The following is a 19,734-nucleotide window of genomic DNA, read 5'->3' as shown; positions in this document are numbered from 1 at the left end:
CAAATTAATTTTTTTTTTAAACGAAAAGCTGAAATGTCTTGAATCAATAAGTATTCAATACCTTTGTTATAGCAGGACTAAGTTTAGGAGTAAACATGTGCTTAACACGTCACATAAAACAATTGCATGAACTCAGTGTGCAATAGTGTTTAACATGATTTTTATTGACTACCTCATCTCTGTACCCCACACATACAGATCATTGTAAGGTCCCCCAGTCAAGCAGTGCATTTCATTAACAGATTCAACCAAAGACCAGGGAGGTTTATTCAATGCCTCGCAAAGAAGGGCACCTATTGGTAGATGGGTACCAAAAATAAATAGATATTGAATATCCCTTTGGGCATGGTGAAGTTATTAGTTACAACCAGTCACTACAAAGATACAGGCATCCTACCTGATTCAGCTGCTGGAGGAGAAGGAAAAGCTGGTTCAATCTGCTTTTCAACAGACACTGGGAGATGAATTCACCTTTCAGCAGGACAATAACCTAAAACATAAGGCCAAATCTACACTGGAGTTGCTTACCAAGTGGACAAGATGGCGTAGCAGAGCAGATGTGGTTTGTCGTCCTCTCGTGTATTTTTCGTCTTTTTTGTATATATTTCAATTTATTTTCAATCTCTTATCCATTTTTAAAATAAATATACCTTCCGGTAACCTGCCTCACCCAATATGATACGGATCTGCTATTTTCTTTAGACTTTATAGCCAGAACCTCCATCAGTAGCTAACCAGCTACTACCTATTTAGTCATTGTTAGCCACTGCTAGCGGCCTTTAGCTTCTGCATCAGCCCCAAAGCTGATCATCACAGCTAGCTAGCTGCCACGGAGTGACCCAGCCCCAAAGCTGATCATCAAAGCTAGCTAGCTGCCACCGAGTGACCCAGCCCCGAAGCTGATCATCACAGCTAGCTAGCTACCACCGAGTGACCCAGCCCCGAAACTGATCATCACAGCTAGCTAGCTGCCACCGAGTGTCCCAGCCCCGAAGCTGATCATCACAGCTAGCTAGCTGCCACCGAGTGTCCCAGCCCCGAAGCTGATCATCACAGCTAGCTAGCTGCCACCGAGTGAGTGACCCAGCCCCGAAGCTGATCATCACAGCTAGCAGCTGCCACCGAGTGACCCAGCCCCAAAGCTGATCATCACAGCTAGCTAGCTGCCACCGAGTGTCCCAGCCCTGAAGCTGATCATCACAGCTAGCTAGCTGCCACCGAGTGACCCAGCCCCGAAGCTGATCATCACAGCTAGCTAGCTGCCACCGAGTGTCCCAGCCCCGAAGCTGATCATCACAGCTAGCTAGCTGCCACCGAGTGAGTGACCCAGCCCCAAAGCTGATCATCACAGCTAGCTAGCTGCCACCGAGTGAGTGACCCAGCCCCAAAGCTGATCATCACAGCTAGCTAGCTGCCACCGAGTGTCCCAGCCCCGAAGCTGATCATCACAGCTAGCTAGCTGCCACCGAGTGAGTGACCCAGCCCCAAAGCTGATCATCAGAGCTAGGTAGTTGCCACTGAGTGACCTTTTTTTTTGCCTTCACCTCCCTTATCTCACCTCATTTGCTCACACTGTATATAGACTTATTTTTCTACTGTATTATTGACTGTATGTTTGTTTATTCCATGTGTAACTCTGTTGTTGTTTGTGTCGAACTGCTTTGCTTTATCTTGGCCAGGTCACAGTTGTAAATGAGAACTTGTTCTCAACTTGCCTACCTGGTTAAATAAAGGTGAAAAACATACATAAAAAAGGACACTTTGTAACAACAAAATGCAGGAAAAGTCAAGGGGTGTTAATAGTTTCTGAAGGCAACATTACTATTCAGATGGTATTACAGCCAAACAAAAAAGGGACCAATGAAACCAAGAAATCTGTATAAAAATACATGTATAATAATGAAAAAAGCAAAGAAGAGTGGCAGGGTATTGGAACCATCAAGATAAGGTCTCCAAGGCGGTTTAAAACTTCAGTTGATTGATGCATCATCATCATCTCCTACAAAAGGCAGATGGTCTTTAGTGTCACGTAGAAGATAATATCCGTGTTTCTCCTTCTGTTAGTGCCAGGTAAAAGGTTGGGAAGTCTCCTCTGTAAATCAGGAAGACTCTTCAGATGGTGATCCAGAGGACATGATGTATGTATACAAGCTGTGTTTTGCGGAGAACAGCAGACACAATCCAGATATTAAAAACGGAATTAAGACAATATTCCAACATTTATTGAACTTATAACATTCATTAATATTCTCAGCATTACTATAAAGACATGAATAAAATGCATCAGTGATTTATATTTCTGAAGAGGCAACAGGACTGCCTCTCTGTCTGTGTTCGCGCATTTCTCTACCGCTTTGTGTAGCTGTTAGCGATGATGCTAATGCAATGTCAACCGTCTTCTTGGTAGATGGTAAAGCTTTCCTTCCCCCAAAATAACTTCTCAATTAAATGTTAACTACAAAAAGTAGACTATTCCTAATTGGCAGAATGATATGATTATTTGCAACAATGCAGTGGCCAATTGTTTTGCAAACTCCGCCATCACATGAAGGCTACAGTGTCATTGCTTATCAAACAGTCTATTGCTGGTGTGCACTTGCTTCGAAAATTATATATTCGTTTATTTTTCCCAGACCTCAAGTGGTCTGGATTTAGAACCACAACTAAAATGGAATGTTCTATAAAAGTGTGATTTTGAGAACAAAAGCCCCCCCAAAAAATAATAAAAAAAGTTAAAATAAAAAAACTGGGAAAAACAAAAATGGAGAAAACAGAAATAAGGAAAAAAACGACATGGAATCAGGCAAAGAAAATTAAAAACAATATGGGGTCAAATTTGCATCCAGATGAGACAATGAGCTACGTTGACAGAGCCTGACTATAGCCCAGCAAGACCCTGAGGTTAAGTTGTCCTGCTTTAGTCCACATCCAGGTCCATGTCCAGTTCAGTGCTCAGGTTGAGGTAGAAGAAGGCGTACACACAGAGCATGAACACCAGGATGGCTAAGATGACCAGGAAAGCATCCTGCAATCACAGAAAGGGGAGGGACATGTATATAGTTAATAAAAAGAGGCAATCTGCAATTTTAAAATAATGATATACACTGAGTATAGTTTCCATGACATAGGATGACCAGGTGAAAGCTATGATCCCTTATTGATGTCACTTGTTAAATCCACTTCAATCAGTGTTGATGAAGAGGAGACTGGTTAAAGGAGTATTTTTAAGCCTTGAGACATGGATTGTGTATGTGTGCCATTCAGAGGGTGAATGGACAAAAGATTGAAGTGTCTTTAAACCAGGTATGGTAGTAGGTGCCAGGCGCACCGGTTTGAGTGTGGCAAGAACTGCAATGCTGCTGGGATTTTCACGCTCAAAAGTTTTCCGTGTGTATCAAGAATGTTCCACCACCCAAAGGACATCCAGCCAACTTGACCCAACTGTGGGAAGCATTGGAGTCAACATGGGCCAGCATCACTGTGGAACGCTTTCGACACCTTGTAGAGTCCGTGCCCTGACAAACTGAGGCTGTTCTGAGGGCAAAAGGGGGTGCAACTCATTATTAGGAAGGTGTTCCTAATGTTTTGCACTCTCAGTGTATATCCATTGATTGTAGAAAAATAGACCATAGACCCCTCATGAGTTTAGTTAAACTATCGTTCCTAAAGTTACAGTACAAAGACCACGTGGATCTATAAAGAGAGGGATGACAAACATCTGGAAAGAACATTTAGAAAAAAAACGACAGAAATAAACTCAAATTAAAATCTGACTTAAGAAAAACTTCTAAATATTAGAATCAAATCAAAACCCCACTTTCCAGACGAGGAATTAGCACTTAAGATTAAATCACTAAAAACATTGTGGTTTTAACAGCATCAAAAATTAGGTGCTGTGCTTAAGACATTCAACCTCATGTTAACCCTGAATCACACCTGTAATCTAGTGGTCAATATTAATACTGTATCAAACAGTTATTCAACCTCATGTTAACCCTGAATCACACCTGTAATCTAGTGGTCAATATTAATACTGTATCAAACAGTTATTCAACCTCATGTTAACCCTGAATCACACCTGTAATCTAGTGGTCAATATTAATACTGTATCAAACAGTTATTCAACCTCATGTTAACCCTGAATCACAACTGTAATCTAGTGGTCAATATTAATACTGTATCAAACAGTTATTCAACCTCATGTTAACCCTGAATCACAACTGTAATCTAGTGGTCAATATTAATACTGTATCAAACTGTTATTCAACCTCATGTTAACCCTGAATCACAACTGTAATCTAGTGGTCAATATTAATACTGTTTCAAACAGTTATTCAACCTCATGTTAACCCTGAATCACACCTGTAATCTAGTGGTCAATATTAATACTGTATCAAACAGTTATTCAACCTCATGTTAACCCTGAATCACACCTGTAATCTAGTGGTCAATATTAATACTGTATCAAACAGTTATTCAACCTCATGTTAACCCTGAATCACAACTGTAATCTAGTGGTCAATATTAATACTGTTTCAAACAGTTATTCAACCTCATGTTAACCCTGAATCACACCTGTAATCTAGTGGTCAATATTAATACTGTATCAAACAGTTATTCAACCTCATGTTAACCCTGAATCACACCTGTAATCTAGTGGTCAATATTAATACTGTATCAAACAGTTATTCAACCTCATGTTAACCCTGAATCACAACTGTAATCTAGTGGTCAATATTAATACTGTATCAAACAGTTATTCAACCTCATGTTAACCCTGAATCACAACTGTAATCTAGTGGTCAATATTAATACTGTATCAAACAGTTATTCAACCTCATGTTAACCCTGAATCACAACTGTAATCTAGTGGTCAATATTAATACTGTATCAAACAGTTATTCAACCTCATGTTAACCCTGAATCACACCTGTAATCTAGTGGTCAATATTAATACTGTATCAAACAGTTATTCAACCTCATGTTAACCCTGAATCACAACTGTAATCTAGTGGTCAATATTAATACTGTTTCAAACAGTTATTCAACCTCATGTTAACCCTGAATCACACCTGTAATCTAGTGGTCAATATTAATACTGTATCAAACAGTTATTCAACCTCATGTTAACCCTGAATCACAACTGTAATCTAGTGGTCAATATTAATACTGTATCAAACAGTTATTCAACCTCATGTTAACCCTGAATCACAACTGTAATCTAGTGGTCAATATTAATACTGTATCAAACAGTTATTCAACCTCATGTTAACCCTGAATCACAACTGTAATCTAGTGGTCAATATTAATACTGTATCAAACAGTTATTCAACCTCATGTTAACCCTGAATCACACCTGTAATCTAGTGGTCAATATTAATACTGTATCAAACAGTTATTCAACCTCATGTTAACCCTGAATCACAACTGTAATCTAGTGGTAATTGTGTGTAATTGTGCTGTTAATTGGATGGTTGCTGGAGCTGACTGGTTTCTTACTGCAAATGAGTTTCTAAGTGCTCCTTCATTACCTTTCACACCTCATTACAACTCATCAGCCACGGGTCCACTAGAATCCACACGGGTCCACTAGAGTCCACTAGGGTCCACTAGAGTCCACTAGAGTCCACTAGAATCCACACGGGTCCACTAGAGTCCACTAGAGTCCACTAGAGTCCACACGGGTCCACTAGAATCCACACGGGTCTACTAGAGTCCACTAGAATCCACACGGGTCCACTAGAGTCCCCTAGAGTCCACACGGGTCCACTAGAGTCCACTAGAGTCCACTAGAGTCCACACGGGTCCACTAGAGTCCACACGGGTCCACTAGAGTCCACACGGGTCCACTAGAGTCCACACGGGTCCACTAGAGTCCACACGGGTCCACTAGAGTCCACACGGGTCCACTAGAGTCCACACGGGTCCACACGGGTCCACACGGGTCCAATAGAGTCCACTAGAGTGCACACGGGTCCACACGAGTCCACTAGGGTCCACTAAGGTCCACACGGGTCCACTAGAGTCCACTAAGGTCCACTAAGGTCCACACGGGTCCAATAGAGTCCACTAGAGTCCACACGGGTCCACTAAGGTCCACACGAGTCCACTAAGGTCCACACGGGTCCACACGGGTCCACACGGGTCCACACGGGTCCACTAGAATCCACTAGAATCTGCTCTCCTCTCAACCTTTGTCATAAGAAGTCACTACTTTCTAATAAAAACTGAAGTGATTCAAGTGTTTTGTTCATTCAAATGGTTCATTCAGGGGCATTGCTATACTGTGTGGAGACAGCTGAAAAGGTCCTGCTCTGGGCTAGCTGTTTGCAGTAGGCCTTTCCTTCAAGCAGGTTATTCATGAACATTTACTAAATGGTGAGACCATTTAAATATGCATAAAGATACCAGCACCTCCAGTATGGGTCTTTTTAGACGTAACCAACGGAAACCAAGGTCTTAATAGAGGATGTGAATTTATTCTAAACATTCACATATCTGCAATTATAAAGCTTAGTTACTTTCAACACACACACACACTCACTTCCCTTCAAAAGTGTAATGCTGATATTCTCATCTCTAAATCTACATAATCCTCAATATACTGTAGCAGCACTGCCATCTTTCAGGGAGGAATGACACAGGCCAAGGCTGATGAGTAGGTCAGAGACAGGGAGGAATGACACAGGCCAAGGCTGATGAGTAGGTCAGAGACAGGGAGGAATGACACAGGCCAAGGCTGATGAGTAGGTCAGAGACAGGGAGGAATGACACAGGCCAAGGCTGATGAGTAGGTCAGAGACAGGGAGGAATGACACAGGCCAAGGCTGATGAGTAGGTCAGAGACAGGGAGGAATGACACAGGCCAAGGCTGATGAGTAGGTCAGAGACAGGGAGGAATGACACAGGCCAAGGCTGATGAGTAGGTCAGAGACAGGGAGGAATGACACAGGCCAAGGCTGATGAGTAGGTCAGAGACAGGGAGGAATGACACAGGCCAAGGCTGATGAGTAGGTCAGAGACAGGGAGGAATGACACAGGCCAAGGCTGATGAGTAGGTCAGAGACAGGGAGGAATGACACAGGCCAAGGCTGATGATGAGTAGGTCAGATACAGGGAGGAATGACACAGGCCAAGGCTGATGAGTAGGTCAGAGACAGGGAGGAATGACACAGGCCAAGGCTGATGATGAGTAGGTCAGATACAGGGAGGAATGACAGGCCAAGGCTGATGATGAGTAGGTCAGAGACAGGGAGGAATGACACAGGCCAAGGCTGACGAGTAGGTCAGAGACAGGGAGGAATGACACAGGCCAAGGCTGATGAGTAGGTCAGAGACAGGGAGGAATGACACAGGCCAAGGCTGATGAGTAGGTCAGAGACAGGGAGGAATGACACAGGCCAAGGCTGATGAGTAGGTCAGAGACAGGGAGGAATGACACAGGCCAAGGCTGATGAGTAGGTCAGAGACAGGGAGGAATGACACAGGCCAAGGCTGATGAGTAGGTCAGAGACAGGGAGGAATGACACAGGCCAAGGCTGATGAGTAGGTCAGAGACAGGGAGGAATGACACAGGCCAAGGCTGATGATGAGTAGGTCAGATACAGGGAGGAATGACAGGCCAAGGCTGATGATGAGTAGGTCAGAGACAGGGAGGAATGACACAGGCCAAGGCTGATGAGTAGGTCAGAGACAGGGAGGAATGACACAGGCCAAGGCTGATGATGAGTAGGTCAGATACAGGGAGGAATGACAGGCCAAGGCTGATGATGAGTAGGTCAGAGACAGGGAGGAATGACACAGGCCAAGGCTGACGAGTAGGTCAGAGACAGGGAGGAATGACAGGCCAAGGCTGACGAGTAGGTCAGAGACAGGGAGGAATGACAGGCCAAGGCTGACGAGTAGGTCAGATACAGGGAGGAATGACACAGGCCAAGGCTGATGAGTAGGTCAGAGACAGGGAGGAATGACACAGGCCAAGGCTGATGAGTAGGTCAGAGACAGGGAGGAATGACACAGGCCAAGGCTGATGATGAGTAGGTCAGATACAGGGAGGAATGACAGGCCAAGGCTGATGATGAGTAGGTCAGAGACAGGGAGGAATGACACAGGCCAAGGCTGACGAGTAGGTCAGAGACAGGGAGGAATGACACAGGCCAAGGCTGACGAGTAGGTCAGAGACAGGGAGGAATGACAGGCCAAGGCTGACGAGTAGGTCAGAGACGGAGGAATGACAGGCCAAGGCTGATGAGTAGGTCAGAGACAGGGAGGAATGACACAGGCCAAGGCTGACGAGTAGGTCAGAGACAGGGAGGAATGACAGGCCAAGGCTGACGAGTAGGTCAGAGACAGGGAGGAATGACACAGGCCAAGGCTGATGAGTAGGTCAGAGACAGGGAGGAATGACACAGGCCAAGGCTGATGAGTAGGTCAGAGACAGGGAGGAATGACACAGGCCAAGGCTGATGAGTAGGTCAGAGACAGGGAGGAATGACACAGGCCAAGGCTGATGAGTAGGTCAGAGACAGGGAGGAATGACACAGGCCAAGGCTGATGAGTAGGTCAGAGACAGGGAGGAATGACACAGGCCAAGGCTGATGAGTAGGTCAGATACAGGGAGGAATGACACAGGCCAAGGCTGATGAGTAGGTCAGAGACAGGGAGGAATGACACAGGCCAAGGCTGATGATGAGTAGGTCAGAGACAGGGAGGAATGACACAGGCCAAGGCTGACGAGTAGGTCAGAGACAGGGAGGAATGACAGGCCAAGGCTGACGAGTAGGTCAGAGACGGAGGAATGACAGGCCAAGGCTGATGAGTAGGTCAGAGACAGGGAGGAATGACACAGGCCAAGGCTGACGAGTAGGTCAGAGACAGGGAGGAATGACAGGCCAAGGCTGACGAGTAGGTCAGAGACAGGGAGGAATGACACAGGCCAAGGCTGATGAGTAGGTCAGAGACAGGGAGGAATGACACAGGCCAAGGCTGATGAGTAGGTCAGAGACAGGGAGGAATGACACAGGCCAAGGCTGATGATGAGTAGGTCAGATACAGGGAGGAATGACAGGCCAAGGCTGATGATGAGTAGGTCAGAGACAGGGAGGAATGACACAGGCCAAGGTTGACGAGTAGGTCAGAGACAGGGAGGAATGACACAGGCCAAGGCTGACGAGTAGGTCAGAGACAGGGAGGAATGACAGGCCAAGGCTGACGAGTAGGTCAGAGACGGAGGAATGACAGGCCAAGGCTGATGAGTAGGTCAGAGACAGGGAGGAATGACACAGGCCAAGGCTGATGAGTAGGTCAGAGACAGGGAGGAATGACACAGGCCAAGGCTGATGATGAGTAGGTCAGATACAGGGAGGAATGACAGGCCAAGGCTGATGATGAGTAGGTCAGAGACAGGGAGGAATGACACAGGCCAAGGCTGACGAGTAGGTCAGAGACAGGGAGGAATGACACAGGCCAAGGCTGACGAGTAGGTCAGAGACAGGGAGGAATGACAGGCCAAGGCTGACGAGTAGGTCAGAGACGGAGGAATGACAGGCCAAGGCTGATGAGTAGGTCAGAGACAGGGAGGAATGACACAGGCCAAGGCTGACGAGTAGGTCAGAGACAGGGAGGAATGACAGGCCAAGGCTGACGAGTAGGTCAGAGACAGGGAGGAATGACAGGCCAAGGCTGACGAGTAGGTCAGAGACAGGGAGGAATGACACAGGCCAAGGCTGATGAGTAGGTCAGATACAGGGAGGAATGACACAGGCCAAGGCTGATGAGTAGGTCAGATACAGGGAGGAATGACACAGGCCAAGGCTGATGAGTAGGTCAGAGACAGGGAGGAATGACACAGGCCAAGGCTGATGATGAGTAGGTCAGATACAGGGAGGAATGACACAGGCCAAGGCTGATGAGTAGGTCAGAGACAGGGAGGAATGACACAGGCCAAGGCTGATGAGTAGGTCAGAGACAGGGAGGAATGACAGGCCAAGGCTGACGAGTAGGTCAGAGACAGGGAGGAGTGACAGGCCAAGGCTGACGAGTAGGTCAGAGACAGGGAGGAATGACAGGCCAAGGCTGACGAGTAGGTCAGAGACAGGGAGGAATGACAGGCCAAGGCTGACGAGTAGGTCAGAGACAGGGAGGAATGACACAGGCCAAGGCTGATGAGTAGGTCAGATACAGGGAGGAATGACACAGGCCAAGGCTGATGAGTAGGTCAGAGACAGGGAGGAATGACACAGGCCAAGGCTGACGAGTAGGTCAGAGACAGGGAGGAATGACAGGCCAAGGCTGATGAGTAGGTCAGAGACAGGGAGGGATGACACAGGACAAGGCTGATGAGTAGGTCAGAGACAGGGAGGAATGACAGGCCAAGGCTGATGATGAGTAGGTCAGATACAGGGAGGAATGACAGGCCAAGGCTGATGATGAGTAGGTCAGATACAGGGAGGAATGATACAGGCCAAGGCTGATGATGAGTAGGTCAGATACAGGGAGGAATGATACAGGCCAAGGCTGATGATGAGTAGGTCAGAGACAGGGAGGAATGACAGGCCAAGGCTGATGATGAGTAGGTCAGATACAGGGAGGAATGACAGGCCAAGGCTGATGATGAGTAGTTCAGATACAGGGAGGAATGACAGGCCAAGGCTGATGATGAGTAGGTCAGAGACAGGGAGGAATGACAGGCCAAGGCTGATGATGAGTAGGTCAGATACTTGGTTTAATGGTCTAAGACGTTGGTTGCTCCCGTGGGAAGCCCGGGTTCGTATCCCGCGTTTCACATCGACAGAACAGCTGCGTCGGGTAAACTCAAGGGGGGCGCGGTTTCCAATATTACATTTTTTGTTGTTGTCAATGTTACTTTTTTGGGCGACCCGACCAAATTGACATATATATGTGCATTATAGATCTATCATTCTCATTGAAAGCCAGTCTAAGAAGTGGTAGGTCTACTCTATGTGGGATATTTCTATGTTTCCCGTTCTTAAGTTTTGTTTTTGCATCTTTTACTTTAGACCAGCTTCAAAACAGCTCAAAATACTATATTGTAGAAAATACTAAAAATAAAAACCCTTGAATGACTAGGTTTCCAAACGTTTGACAGATCTGTACTTATGTATGAAAACACATTGAACGGATGTGGGTCGAGCAAAGTCTACATATGGGTGCAAATTAAAAACTCAAAAGCTCTGAGGCCGATATGTAAAACTTAAAAAAGAGCAGAGATACTAGTAAGAGCCGTGTTTCTTTTCTCTCAACTATACTGAACACAAATATTACATTTCTTAGAATGCAAGAAAACTGAAATCTATCATGTCTACTAGCATGTCACCGATGCAACTAGATCACCTTTACTCTACGAACAGCGACAAAGCCCTCTCTTCCCGCATTTGGCAAATCTGACCATAAATCTATCCTCCTGATTCCTGCTTACAAGTGGATACTAAGCTGACAGGACTGTTTCACTAGCAGAATGAAATATGTTCCAGGATTCATCCAATGGCATTGAGGAGTTTACCAGCTCAGTCACAGGGTTCATCCAATGGCATTGAGGAGTTTACCAGCTCAGTCACAGGGTTCATCCAATGGCATTGAGGAGTTTACCAGCTCAGTCACAGGGTTCATCCAATGGCATTGAGGAGTTTACCAGCTCAGTCACAGGGTTCATCCAATGGCATTGAGGAGTTTACCAGCTCAGTCACAGGGTTCATCCAATGGCATTGAGGAGTTTACCAGCTCAGTCACAGGGTTCATCCAATGGCATTGAGGAGTTTACCAGCTCAGTCACAGGGTTCATCCAATGGCATTGAGGAGTTTACCAGCTCAGTCACAGGGTTCATCCAATGGCATTGAGGAGTTTACCAGCTCAGTCACAGGGTTCATCCAATGGCATTGAGGAGTTTACCAGCTCAGTCACAGGGTTCATCCAATGGCATTGAGGAGTTTACCGCTCAGTCACAGGGTTCATCCAATGGCATTGAGGAGTTTACCAGCTCAGTCACAGGGTTCATCAATAAGTGAATCAACAACGTCGTCCCCTAAGTGACCGTACGTACATATCCCAACCAGAAGCCATGGATTACAGGCAACATCCACACTGAGCTAAAAGCTAGAGTTACCACTTTCAAGGAGCAGGACACACTTATAAGAAATCTCGCTACGCCCTCCGCCGAACAATCAAACAGGCAAAGCATCAATACAGGACTAAGATTGAATCCTACTACACCGGCTCTGACACTTGTCGCATGTGGCAGGGCTTAAAAACTATCATGGAGTAGAAAGGGAAACCCAGCCGTGAACTGGCGAGTGACGCGAGCCTACCAGATGAGCAAAATGCCTTCTATGCTCAATTCGAGGCAATTAACACTGCGAGAGCAATTTAAACTTCTCCCTGACCCACTCTGTAATACCTACATGTTTCAAGCAGACAACAATAGTCCCTGTGCTTAAGAATGCCAAGGTAACCTGTCAAAAATGACTATCGTCCCATAGCACTCACACACACAATGCATTGCTCTGGCAACAGTGGCAACCAGCCATTAATTCCAATAAAGCATTAACTGAATTGAATTGTGGGTTCCCGCTCCTTGGTTCCCCGAACAACATCACACCACCTGGTCACTGCAGCATGCCAAGATCCACCAGCTCCATGGAGCAGCTGGCCCAGGCCTACCTGCCTGCCACACACACACACGCTCTGGGCTCCAGGACAGCCTGTCTGCCCGCCTGGCTGCCTGGCCAGCTGGAGCCCTAGGAGACACCAGCTGCAGCGGAGACCAGAACACATGGCGGAAAGGGTTCCTCAAATCGTCTCACACAATAACAGGCCCAACAAAGCCATAACCGTCAGCGAGAGAAAGTGGTGTTCCCCAAAATCTGGCTAACAGTGTAATATTTTTTTTTTTTGCCCAAGGCCTCAAAGACAAACGGGAAGATCACCCCTCTAAAATAAATATTAAAACATGATTTCTGCAGTGTTAAAATACTATATTGGTTTTGGGGGTGACCAGAGAGATATACCTGCTGTAACGCGTGCTACGGGTAGGTGCTGCTATGGTGACCAGCGAACTGAGATAAGGGGGGACTTTACCTAGCAGGGTATTGTAGATGACTTGGAGCCAGTGGGTTTGGCGACGAGTATGAAGCGAGGGCCAGCCAACGAGAGCGTACAGGTCGCAGTTGTGGGTAGTATATGGGGCTTTGGTGACAAAACGGATGGCACTGTGATAGACTGCATCCAATTTATTGAGTAGGGTGTTGGAGGCTATTTTGTAAATGACATCGCCGAAGTCAAGGATCGGTAGGATAGTCAGTTTGACGAGGGTAAGTTTGGCAGCATGAGTGAAGGATGCTTTGTTGCGAAATAGGAAGCCAATTCTAGATTTAACTTTGGATTGGAGATGTTTGATGTGAGTCTGGAATTATTATAATAATAATAACTATATTTTTTACTTTATTTGTTAATAACCAGGTTTCCATCCAACCATGTCATGTGGATGCATTACATGGGAAAGTAATAGCAGGGCTGATGGAAACATGAAATACGATTTTATAAAATGCAGACAGACAATTTGTTTGTTGGACATGGTGGGATCTTTTTGTTTCTGTAAAATGTATTATACGGGAAATGGCGGTGGAAACGCCTTTATGCACAAATATCGCTATAATAACTATAGTATCAAAGTTAACTAGAAAAGACAGTCTATTTATTGAATGATTAACTCTTTGGTCCTCCTAGGTCCTATCACACTAACGTCACTGCCTAGGTCCTATCACACTAACGTCACTGCCTAGGTCCTATCACACTAACGTCACTGCCTAGGTCCTATCACACTAACGTCACTGCCTAGGTCCTATCACACTAACGTCACTGCCTAGGTCCTATCACACTAACGTCACTGCCTAGGTCCTATCACACTAACGTCACTGCCTAGGTCCTATCACACTAACGTCACTGCCTAGGTCCTATCACACTAACGTCACTGCCTAGGTCCTATCACACTAACGTCACTGCCTAGGTCCTATCACACTAACGTCACTGCCTAGGTCCTATCACACTAACGTCACTGCCTAGGTCCTATCACACTAACGTCACTGCCTAGGTCCTATCACACTAACGTCACTGCCTAGGTCCTATCACACTAACGTCACTGCCTAGGTCCTATCACACTAACGTCACTGCCTAGGTCCTATCACACTAACGTCACTGCCTAGGTCCTATCACACTAACGTCACTGCCTAGGTCCTATCACACTAACGTCACTGCCTAGGTCCTATCACACTAACGTCACTGCCTAGGTCCTATCACACTAACGTCACTGCCTAGGTCCTATCACACTAACGTCACTGCCTAGGTCCTATCACACTAACGTCACTGCCTAGGTCCTATCACACTAACGTCACTGCCTAGGTCCTATCACACTAACGTCACTGCCTAGGTCCTATCACACTAACGTCACTGCCTAGGTCCTATCACACTAACGTCACTGCCTAGGTCCTATCACACTAACGTCACTGCCTAGGTCCTATCACACTAACGTCACTGCCTAGGTCCTATCACACTAACGTCACTGCCTAGGTCCTATCACACTAACGTCACTGCCTAGGTCCTATCACACTAACGTCACTGCCTAGGTCCTATCACACTAACGTCACTGCCTAGGTCCTATCACACTAACGTCACTGCCTAGGTCCTATCACACTAACGTCACTGCCTAGGTCCTATCACACTAACGTCACTGCCTAGGTCCTATCACACTAACGTCACTGCCTAGGTCCTATCACACTAACGTCACTGCCTAGGTCCTATCACACTAACGTCACTGCCTAGGTCCTATCACACTAACGTCACTGCCTAGGTCCTATCACACTAACGTCACTGCCTAGGTCCTATCACACTAACGTCACTGCCTAGGTCCTATCACACTAACGTCACTGCCTAGGTCCTATCACACTAACGTCACTGCCTAGGTCCTATCACACTAACGTCACTGCCTAGGTCCTATCACACTAACGTCACTGCCTAGGTCCTATCACACTAACGTCACTGCCTAGGTCCTATCACACTAACGTCACTGCCTAGGTCCTATCACACTAACGTCACTGCCTAGGTCCTATCACACTAACGTCACTGCCTAGGTCCTATCACACTAACGTCACTGCCTAGGTCCTATCACACTAACGTCACTGCCTAGGTCCTATCACACTAACGTCACTGCCTAGGTCCTATCACACTAACGTCACTGCCTAGGTCCTATCACACTAACGTCACTGCCTAGGTCCTATCACACTAACGTCACTGCCTAGGTCCTATCACACTAACGTCACTGCCTAGGTCCTATCACACTAACGTCACTGCCTAGGTCCTATCACACTAACGTCACTGCCTAGGTCCTATCACACTAACGTCACTGCCTAGGTCCTATCACACTAACGTCACTGCCTAGGTCCTATCACACTAACGTCACTGCCTAGGTCCTATCACACTAACGTCACTGCCTAGGTCCTATCACACTAACGTCACTGCCTAGGTCCTATCACACTAACGTCACTGCCTAGGTCCTATCACACTAACGTCACTGCCTAGGTCCTATCACACTAACGTCACTGCCTAGGTCCTATCACACTAACGTCACTGCCTAGGTCCTATCACACTAACGTCACTGCCTAGGTCCTATCACACTAACGTCACTGCCTAGGTCCTATCACACTAACGTCACTGCCTAGGTCCTATCACACTAACGTCACTGCCTAGGTCCTATCACACTAACGTCACTGCCTAGGTCCTATCACACTAACGTCACTGCCTAGGTCCTATCACACTAACGTCACTGCCTAGGTCCTATCACACTAACGTCACTGCCTAGGTCCTATCACACTAACGTCACTGCCTAGGTCCTATCACACTAACGTCACTGCCTAGGTCCTATCACACTAACGTCACTGCCTAGGTCCTATCACACTAACGTCACTGCCTAGGTCCTATCACACTAACGTCACTGCCTAGGTCCTATCACACTAACGTCACTGCCTAGGTCCTATCACACTAACGTCACTGCCTAGGTCCTATCACACTAACGTCACTGCCTAGGTCCTATCACACTTTACTAATGTCACTGCCTACTCTAGACAACTCGTTTTTTTAAATCATATGAGCAAAGAATATTTCATTTTAATTTGTAATGCTAAACCAGACAGGATTAAACATGCATATTTATATAATGAATGAGTTTGGGAGGCTAAAATGATACAATATTAATGCATTAAGCATCTCATTAAAAGCTTCACTCATACATGAATTGGTTTGCCAGTAGATAAGGCTCAGCCTTTATACAGGACTGCAACTTCTCATTTTACAATTAATTGAAAATTAAACTTTGTTCAACGTAAAGCTGGTTACAATTTATGTTATCCTCCAGAAAAAGACAGAACAAATATTATGGTTAAACTCAAATATATGGATAAATAAATAAAAATTTGCTCAGAGCATTTTGAGAAATGAGCTCCTTTCTTTAGTCGCCAACGGAGCAACGCTTCCACACGGTGATCTCACGTTAATTTACTTTACCTTTTATTACTTTAATTAAAATGTTTATGATTAACCAACATGACAATGATTTTGAGAAAGGAACATTGCTGATATGAAAACTGTTCCACAAAAATGAACAGATGAAAATCATCTGTTATGCAGAAAGGTAGGATAAAATGGTACGTTTTCCCGTTAAAACTCACACGCCGCCTACGAAGTCTTTAGAAAATAATTGCCTCCACATTTCCATGGTTGGATTTTGTATATAGCCTGATAATGAAATAAAACTTTTCAGGTTTCAAACAATTATGTACGTTTTCAAAATGCATACTGCCTCCAGCTAACCTTGTAGCGGTGGATGACGCTCTGATAGACTGTTGAATTGTGAATGGGAGACACACTTCAATTACCAGTTGAGAAATTGAAAAATCGTAGCTTTAAAAAAATAAATCATGCACCAAAACTGTGACTGCATCTAGAATTGCTGCTCTACTCCAGCAGCAACAGGAGAAATCTCTCTCTGTTTGCTGTGATAGTTGTGTTGGATAAATAAGATACAGGATGACTAACGAAAGGCCAATTTAATTATGCAAATGAACCTACACACACTTTTTGGTGGTCAAAAAATGTACTTACATCAACTGGTATTTATCAGTGAATAAAAAGCATTATTTTGCAATGGGATTCTTCTTTCTATCAGTCATTTTGTCACCCTTTTGGGGTGTATATTGTGGATCCCCACATCAGGTTTTACAACGATCATAAATTCCTGCTTAGAAATGCTCTCTTCGCTGCCAAGGAGTACGGAGGGAGAGTACGGAGGGAGAGTATGTGGGGAGAGTACGGAGGGAGAGAGCCTGCGGAGGGAGAGAGCCTGCGGAGGGAGAGAGCGGAGGGAGAGAACGGAGGGAGAGAGCGGAGGGAGAGTGCGGAGGGAGAGAGCGGAGGGAGAGAGCGGAGGGAGAGAACGGAGGGAGAGAACGGAGGGAGAGAGCCTACGGAGAACAAACAGCTTCTCTTTAGAAAACTCCTAACCCCCAGAATGTAATTATTTTTGAGAATGTGGGAGTGTTCCGTGGACACTAAAGGGACAGTCATGTCGAATAGGTTTCATTTGGTGATCTCATGAAGGACAGAAAACACACAACTATATCTCTTAAAGCTGTCAGGTATACTTCTGAATGCTGTATAAAATGGATGAATAAGTCTAAGAATACTTTTGAAAAGACAAAATGTGATTTAGTCTAAATGAGAATTGGATGTTTTATGGTACCTTACTCACAGTCAGTAGCCACGCCCACATGGGCACAAACATGAGACCCGCCCCTTTACTATTCAAGTATAAAATCCCCCGTGACTCAATTCACACCAGACCACGGTGTAAACTAAGGTTGCAAAATGGTTGACTTTCTAAGACCCGAAGATATGAAGCGGTAGCTACATGTTGAAATGGTTGGCACTACAACTCTACCAAAAGGACAAGACCAGAGAAGGTGCAGATCATTCCCACGTTGAAATGGAAAATAAATCTACAAAACTAAAAAGAACGATTATTCAGACCGCAGCTGTTCGAATACTTTAGTCTGGTAAACGCATCCGCTCTAAGAACAGTTCTGAATGGTACTCTGAAGTATCCATTATAACAACTACGATAGACTGTGACTCCTGGGGAACGCACCTTTCTGTCAATACTCTCCAGCAGATGGACCAGCGACCACAGAGAGAGACAAGACACTCGTAAATATGTAAATTGCAATTGCAATTTATTTTCGAATGAGCGGTCGTTCATGTAAGGTATTAGCAATTTCTATGAGTGTAGTTATCAGCTATGAGTTTCCCGCTTTTGAGCGGTCCACACCCCCTTCTCTTTGTCTACCAAGCTGTTATATCCATTTCGGCCACTAGGGACTATCTTTGTATTATGTAATACTAATTGTGGGTGTGTTTCATGTATTTCTGTGATTTGATTAGTAAGTTAGTAAATTAATAATTAAACCAATTTGTATTTTGCTGATTCATAATTTCGTGCAGATATCCAAGGATTTGCGACGTTCAGTAATGAGACTGATGATGTCATAATACATTACTAGAAGACTCGAGAAGAAAATAGTCGATTCGGAAAACAGACTAAACATTTTCCCATGGTGCCGACTTCCTAGTTAATTAAAGTTTACATGAATAGTTAATCACGTAATAATTATTATTATTATTCAGATAATTTATTTGATAAAATAAGTCTTCACATTTAATTATAGTCAGACACGACACAGTCATAAAAAAAAAATGATAATAAATAAACGCTTTTCATTTACTTTATGGGGCCAAAAGCTGGCAATTGCCGGCTAACAGAAACCCTAAACAGATTATACTATAAACTACAGCTTACTGCTAACAAAGGAGCTAAATAATATTAGTCATGTTTATATAATATTTGCTACTTATTACATTTTGTGTTGTAAATTGTGTACAATTACATTTTCCTGTATTGTTCCCAGGGCAAATGAGACCTAGGTCTCGCGTTGTTTCCAACGGTTACATAGAAGTTAATAGATGATGCTTCTAGAAAAAAAATTGCCTAAATGCATAAAGGGAAATAGAACACACTCTAAATATAAAATGGCAGATTAGACGGTGTGTGCTCGTTCGTGACCAGTGGGCATAAAACCACTTCATCACACAGAGGTTGATATGAAGGAGGGTGAAGACATACGGACCCTTATTCCAGGAGCACTCTTCTTCGCCTCAGCCCTCAACCTCGTCAACTTCAGATCTGACTTGGTCTTCTTGTAGTCTTGTTTACCTGAAATATAAAAATGGATATAAAAATGGATATATATATATATAAAATCAATTAAAATAAATATATGGCTGAGTGCTGGCAACACAGGACCAGTAAACCCACTCCTAGACCGTACCCGCCTAAACCCACTCCTAGACCGTACCCGCCTAAACCCACTCCTAGACCGTAACCGCCTAAACCCACTCCTAGACCGTAACCGCCTAAACCCACTCCTAGACCGTAGCCTAAACCCACTCCTAGACCGTAACCGCCTAAACCCACTCCTAGACCGTAACCGCCTAAACCCACTCCTAGACCGTAACCGCCTAAACCCACTCCTAGACCGTAACCGCCTAAACCCACTCCTAGACCGTAACCGCCTAAACCCACTCCTAGACCGTAACCGCCTAAACCCACTCCTAGA

General features: G+C 45.0%; 1 protein-coding gene across 1 annotated transcript; it reads right to left on the bottom strand.

Annotated features, from left to right (window-relative positions):
* Positions 1-2,188: 2,188 nt before the first annotated feature.
* On the bottom strand, positions 2,189-19,331 carry triqk (triple QxxK/R motif containing; the record flags this gene model as incomplete). The annotated part of the gene is made up of 2 exons (XM_038983010.1): positions 2,189-3,025; positions 19,246-19,331. Coding segments are annotated over 2 exons (194 nt in total), but the record flags the coding sequence as incomplete, so codon positions are not given.
* Positions 19,332-19,734: the final 403 nt, after the last annotated feature.

Source organism: Salvelinus namaycush, unplaced genomic scaffold, assembly GCF_016432855.1.
Source record: "Salvelinus namaycush isolate Seneca unplaced genomic scaffold, SaNama_1.0 Scaffold1401, whole genome shotgun sequence".
NCBI classification, from domain to species: Eukaryota; Metazoa; Chordata; class Actinopteri; order Salmoniformes; family Salmonidae; genus Salvelinus; species Salvelinus namaycush.
This window is presented reverse-complemented; position numbering and strand designations above follow the sequence as displayed.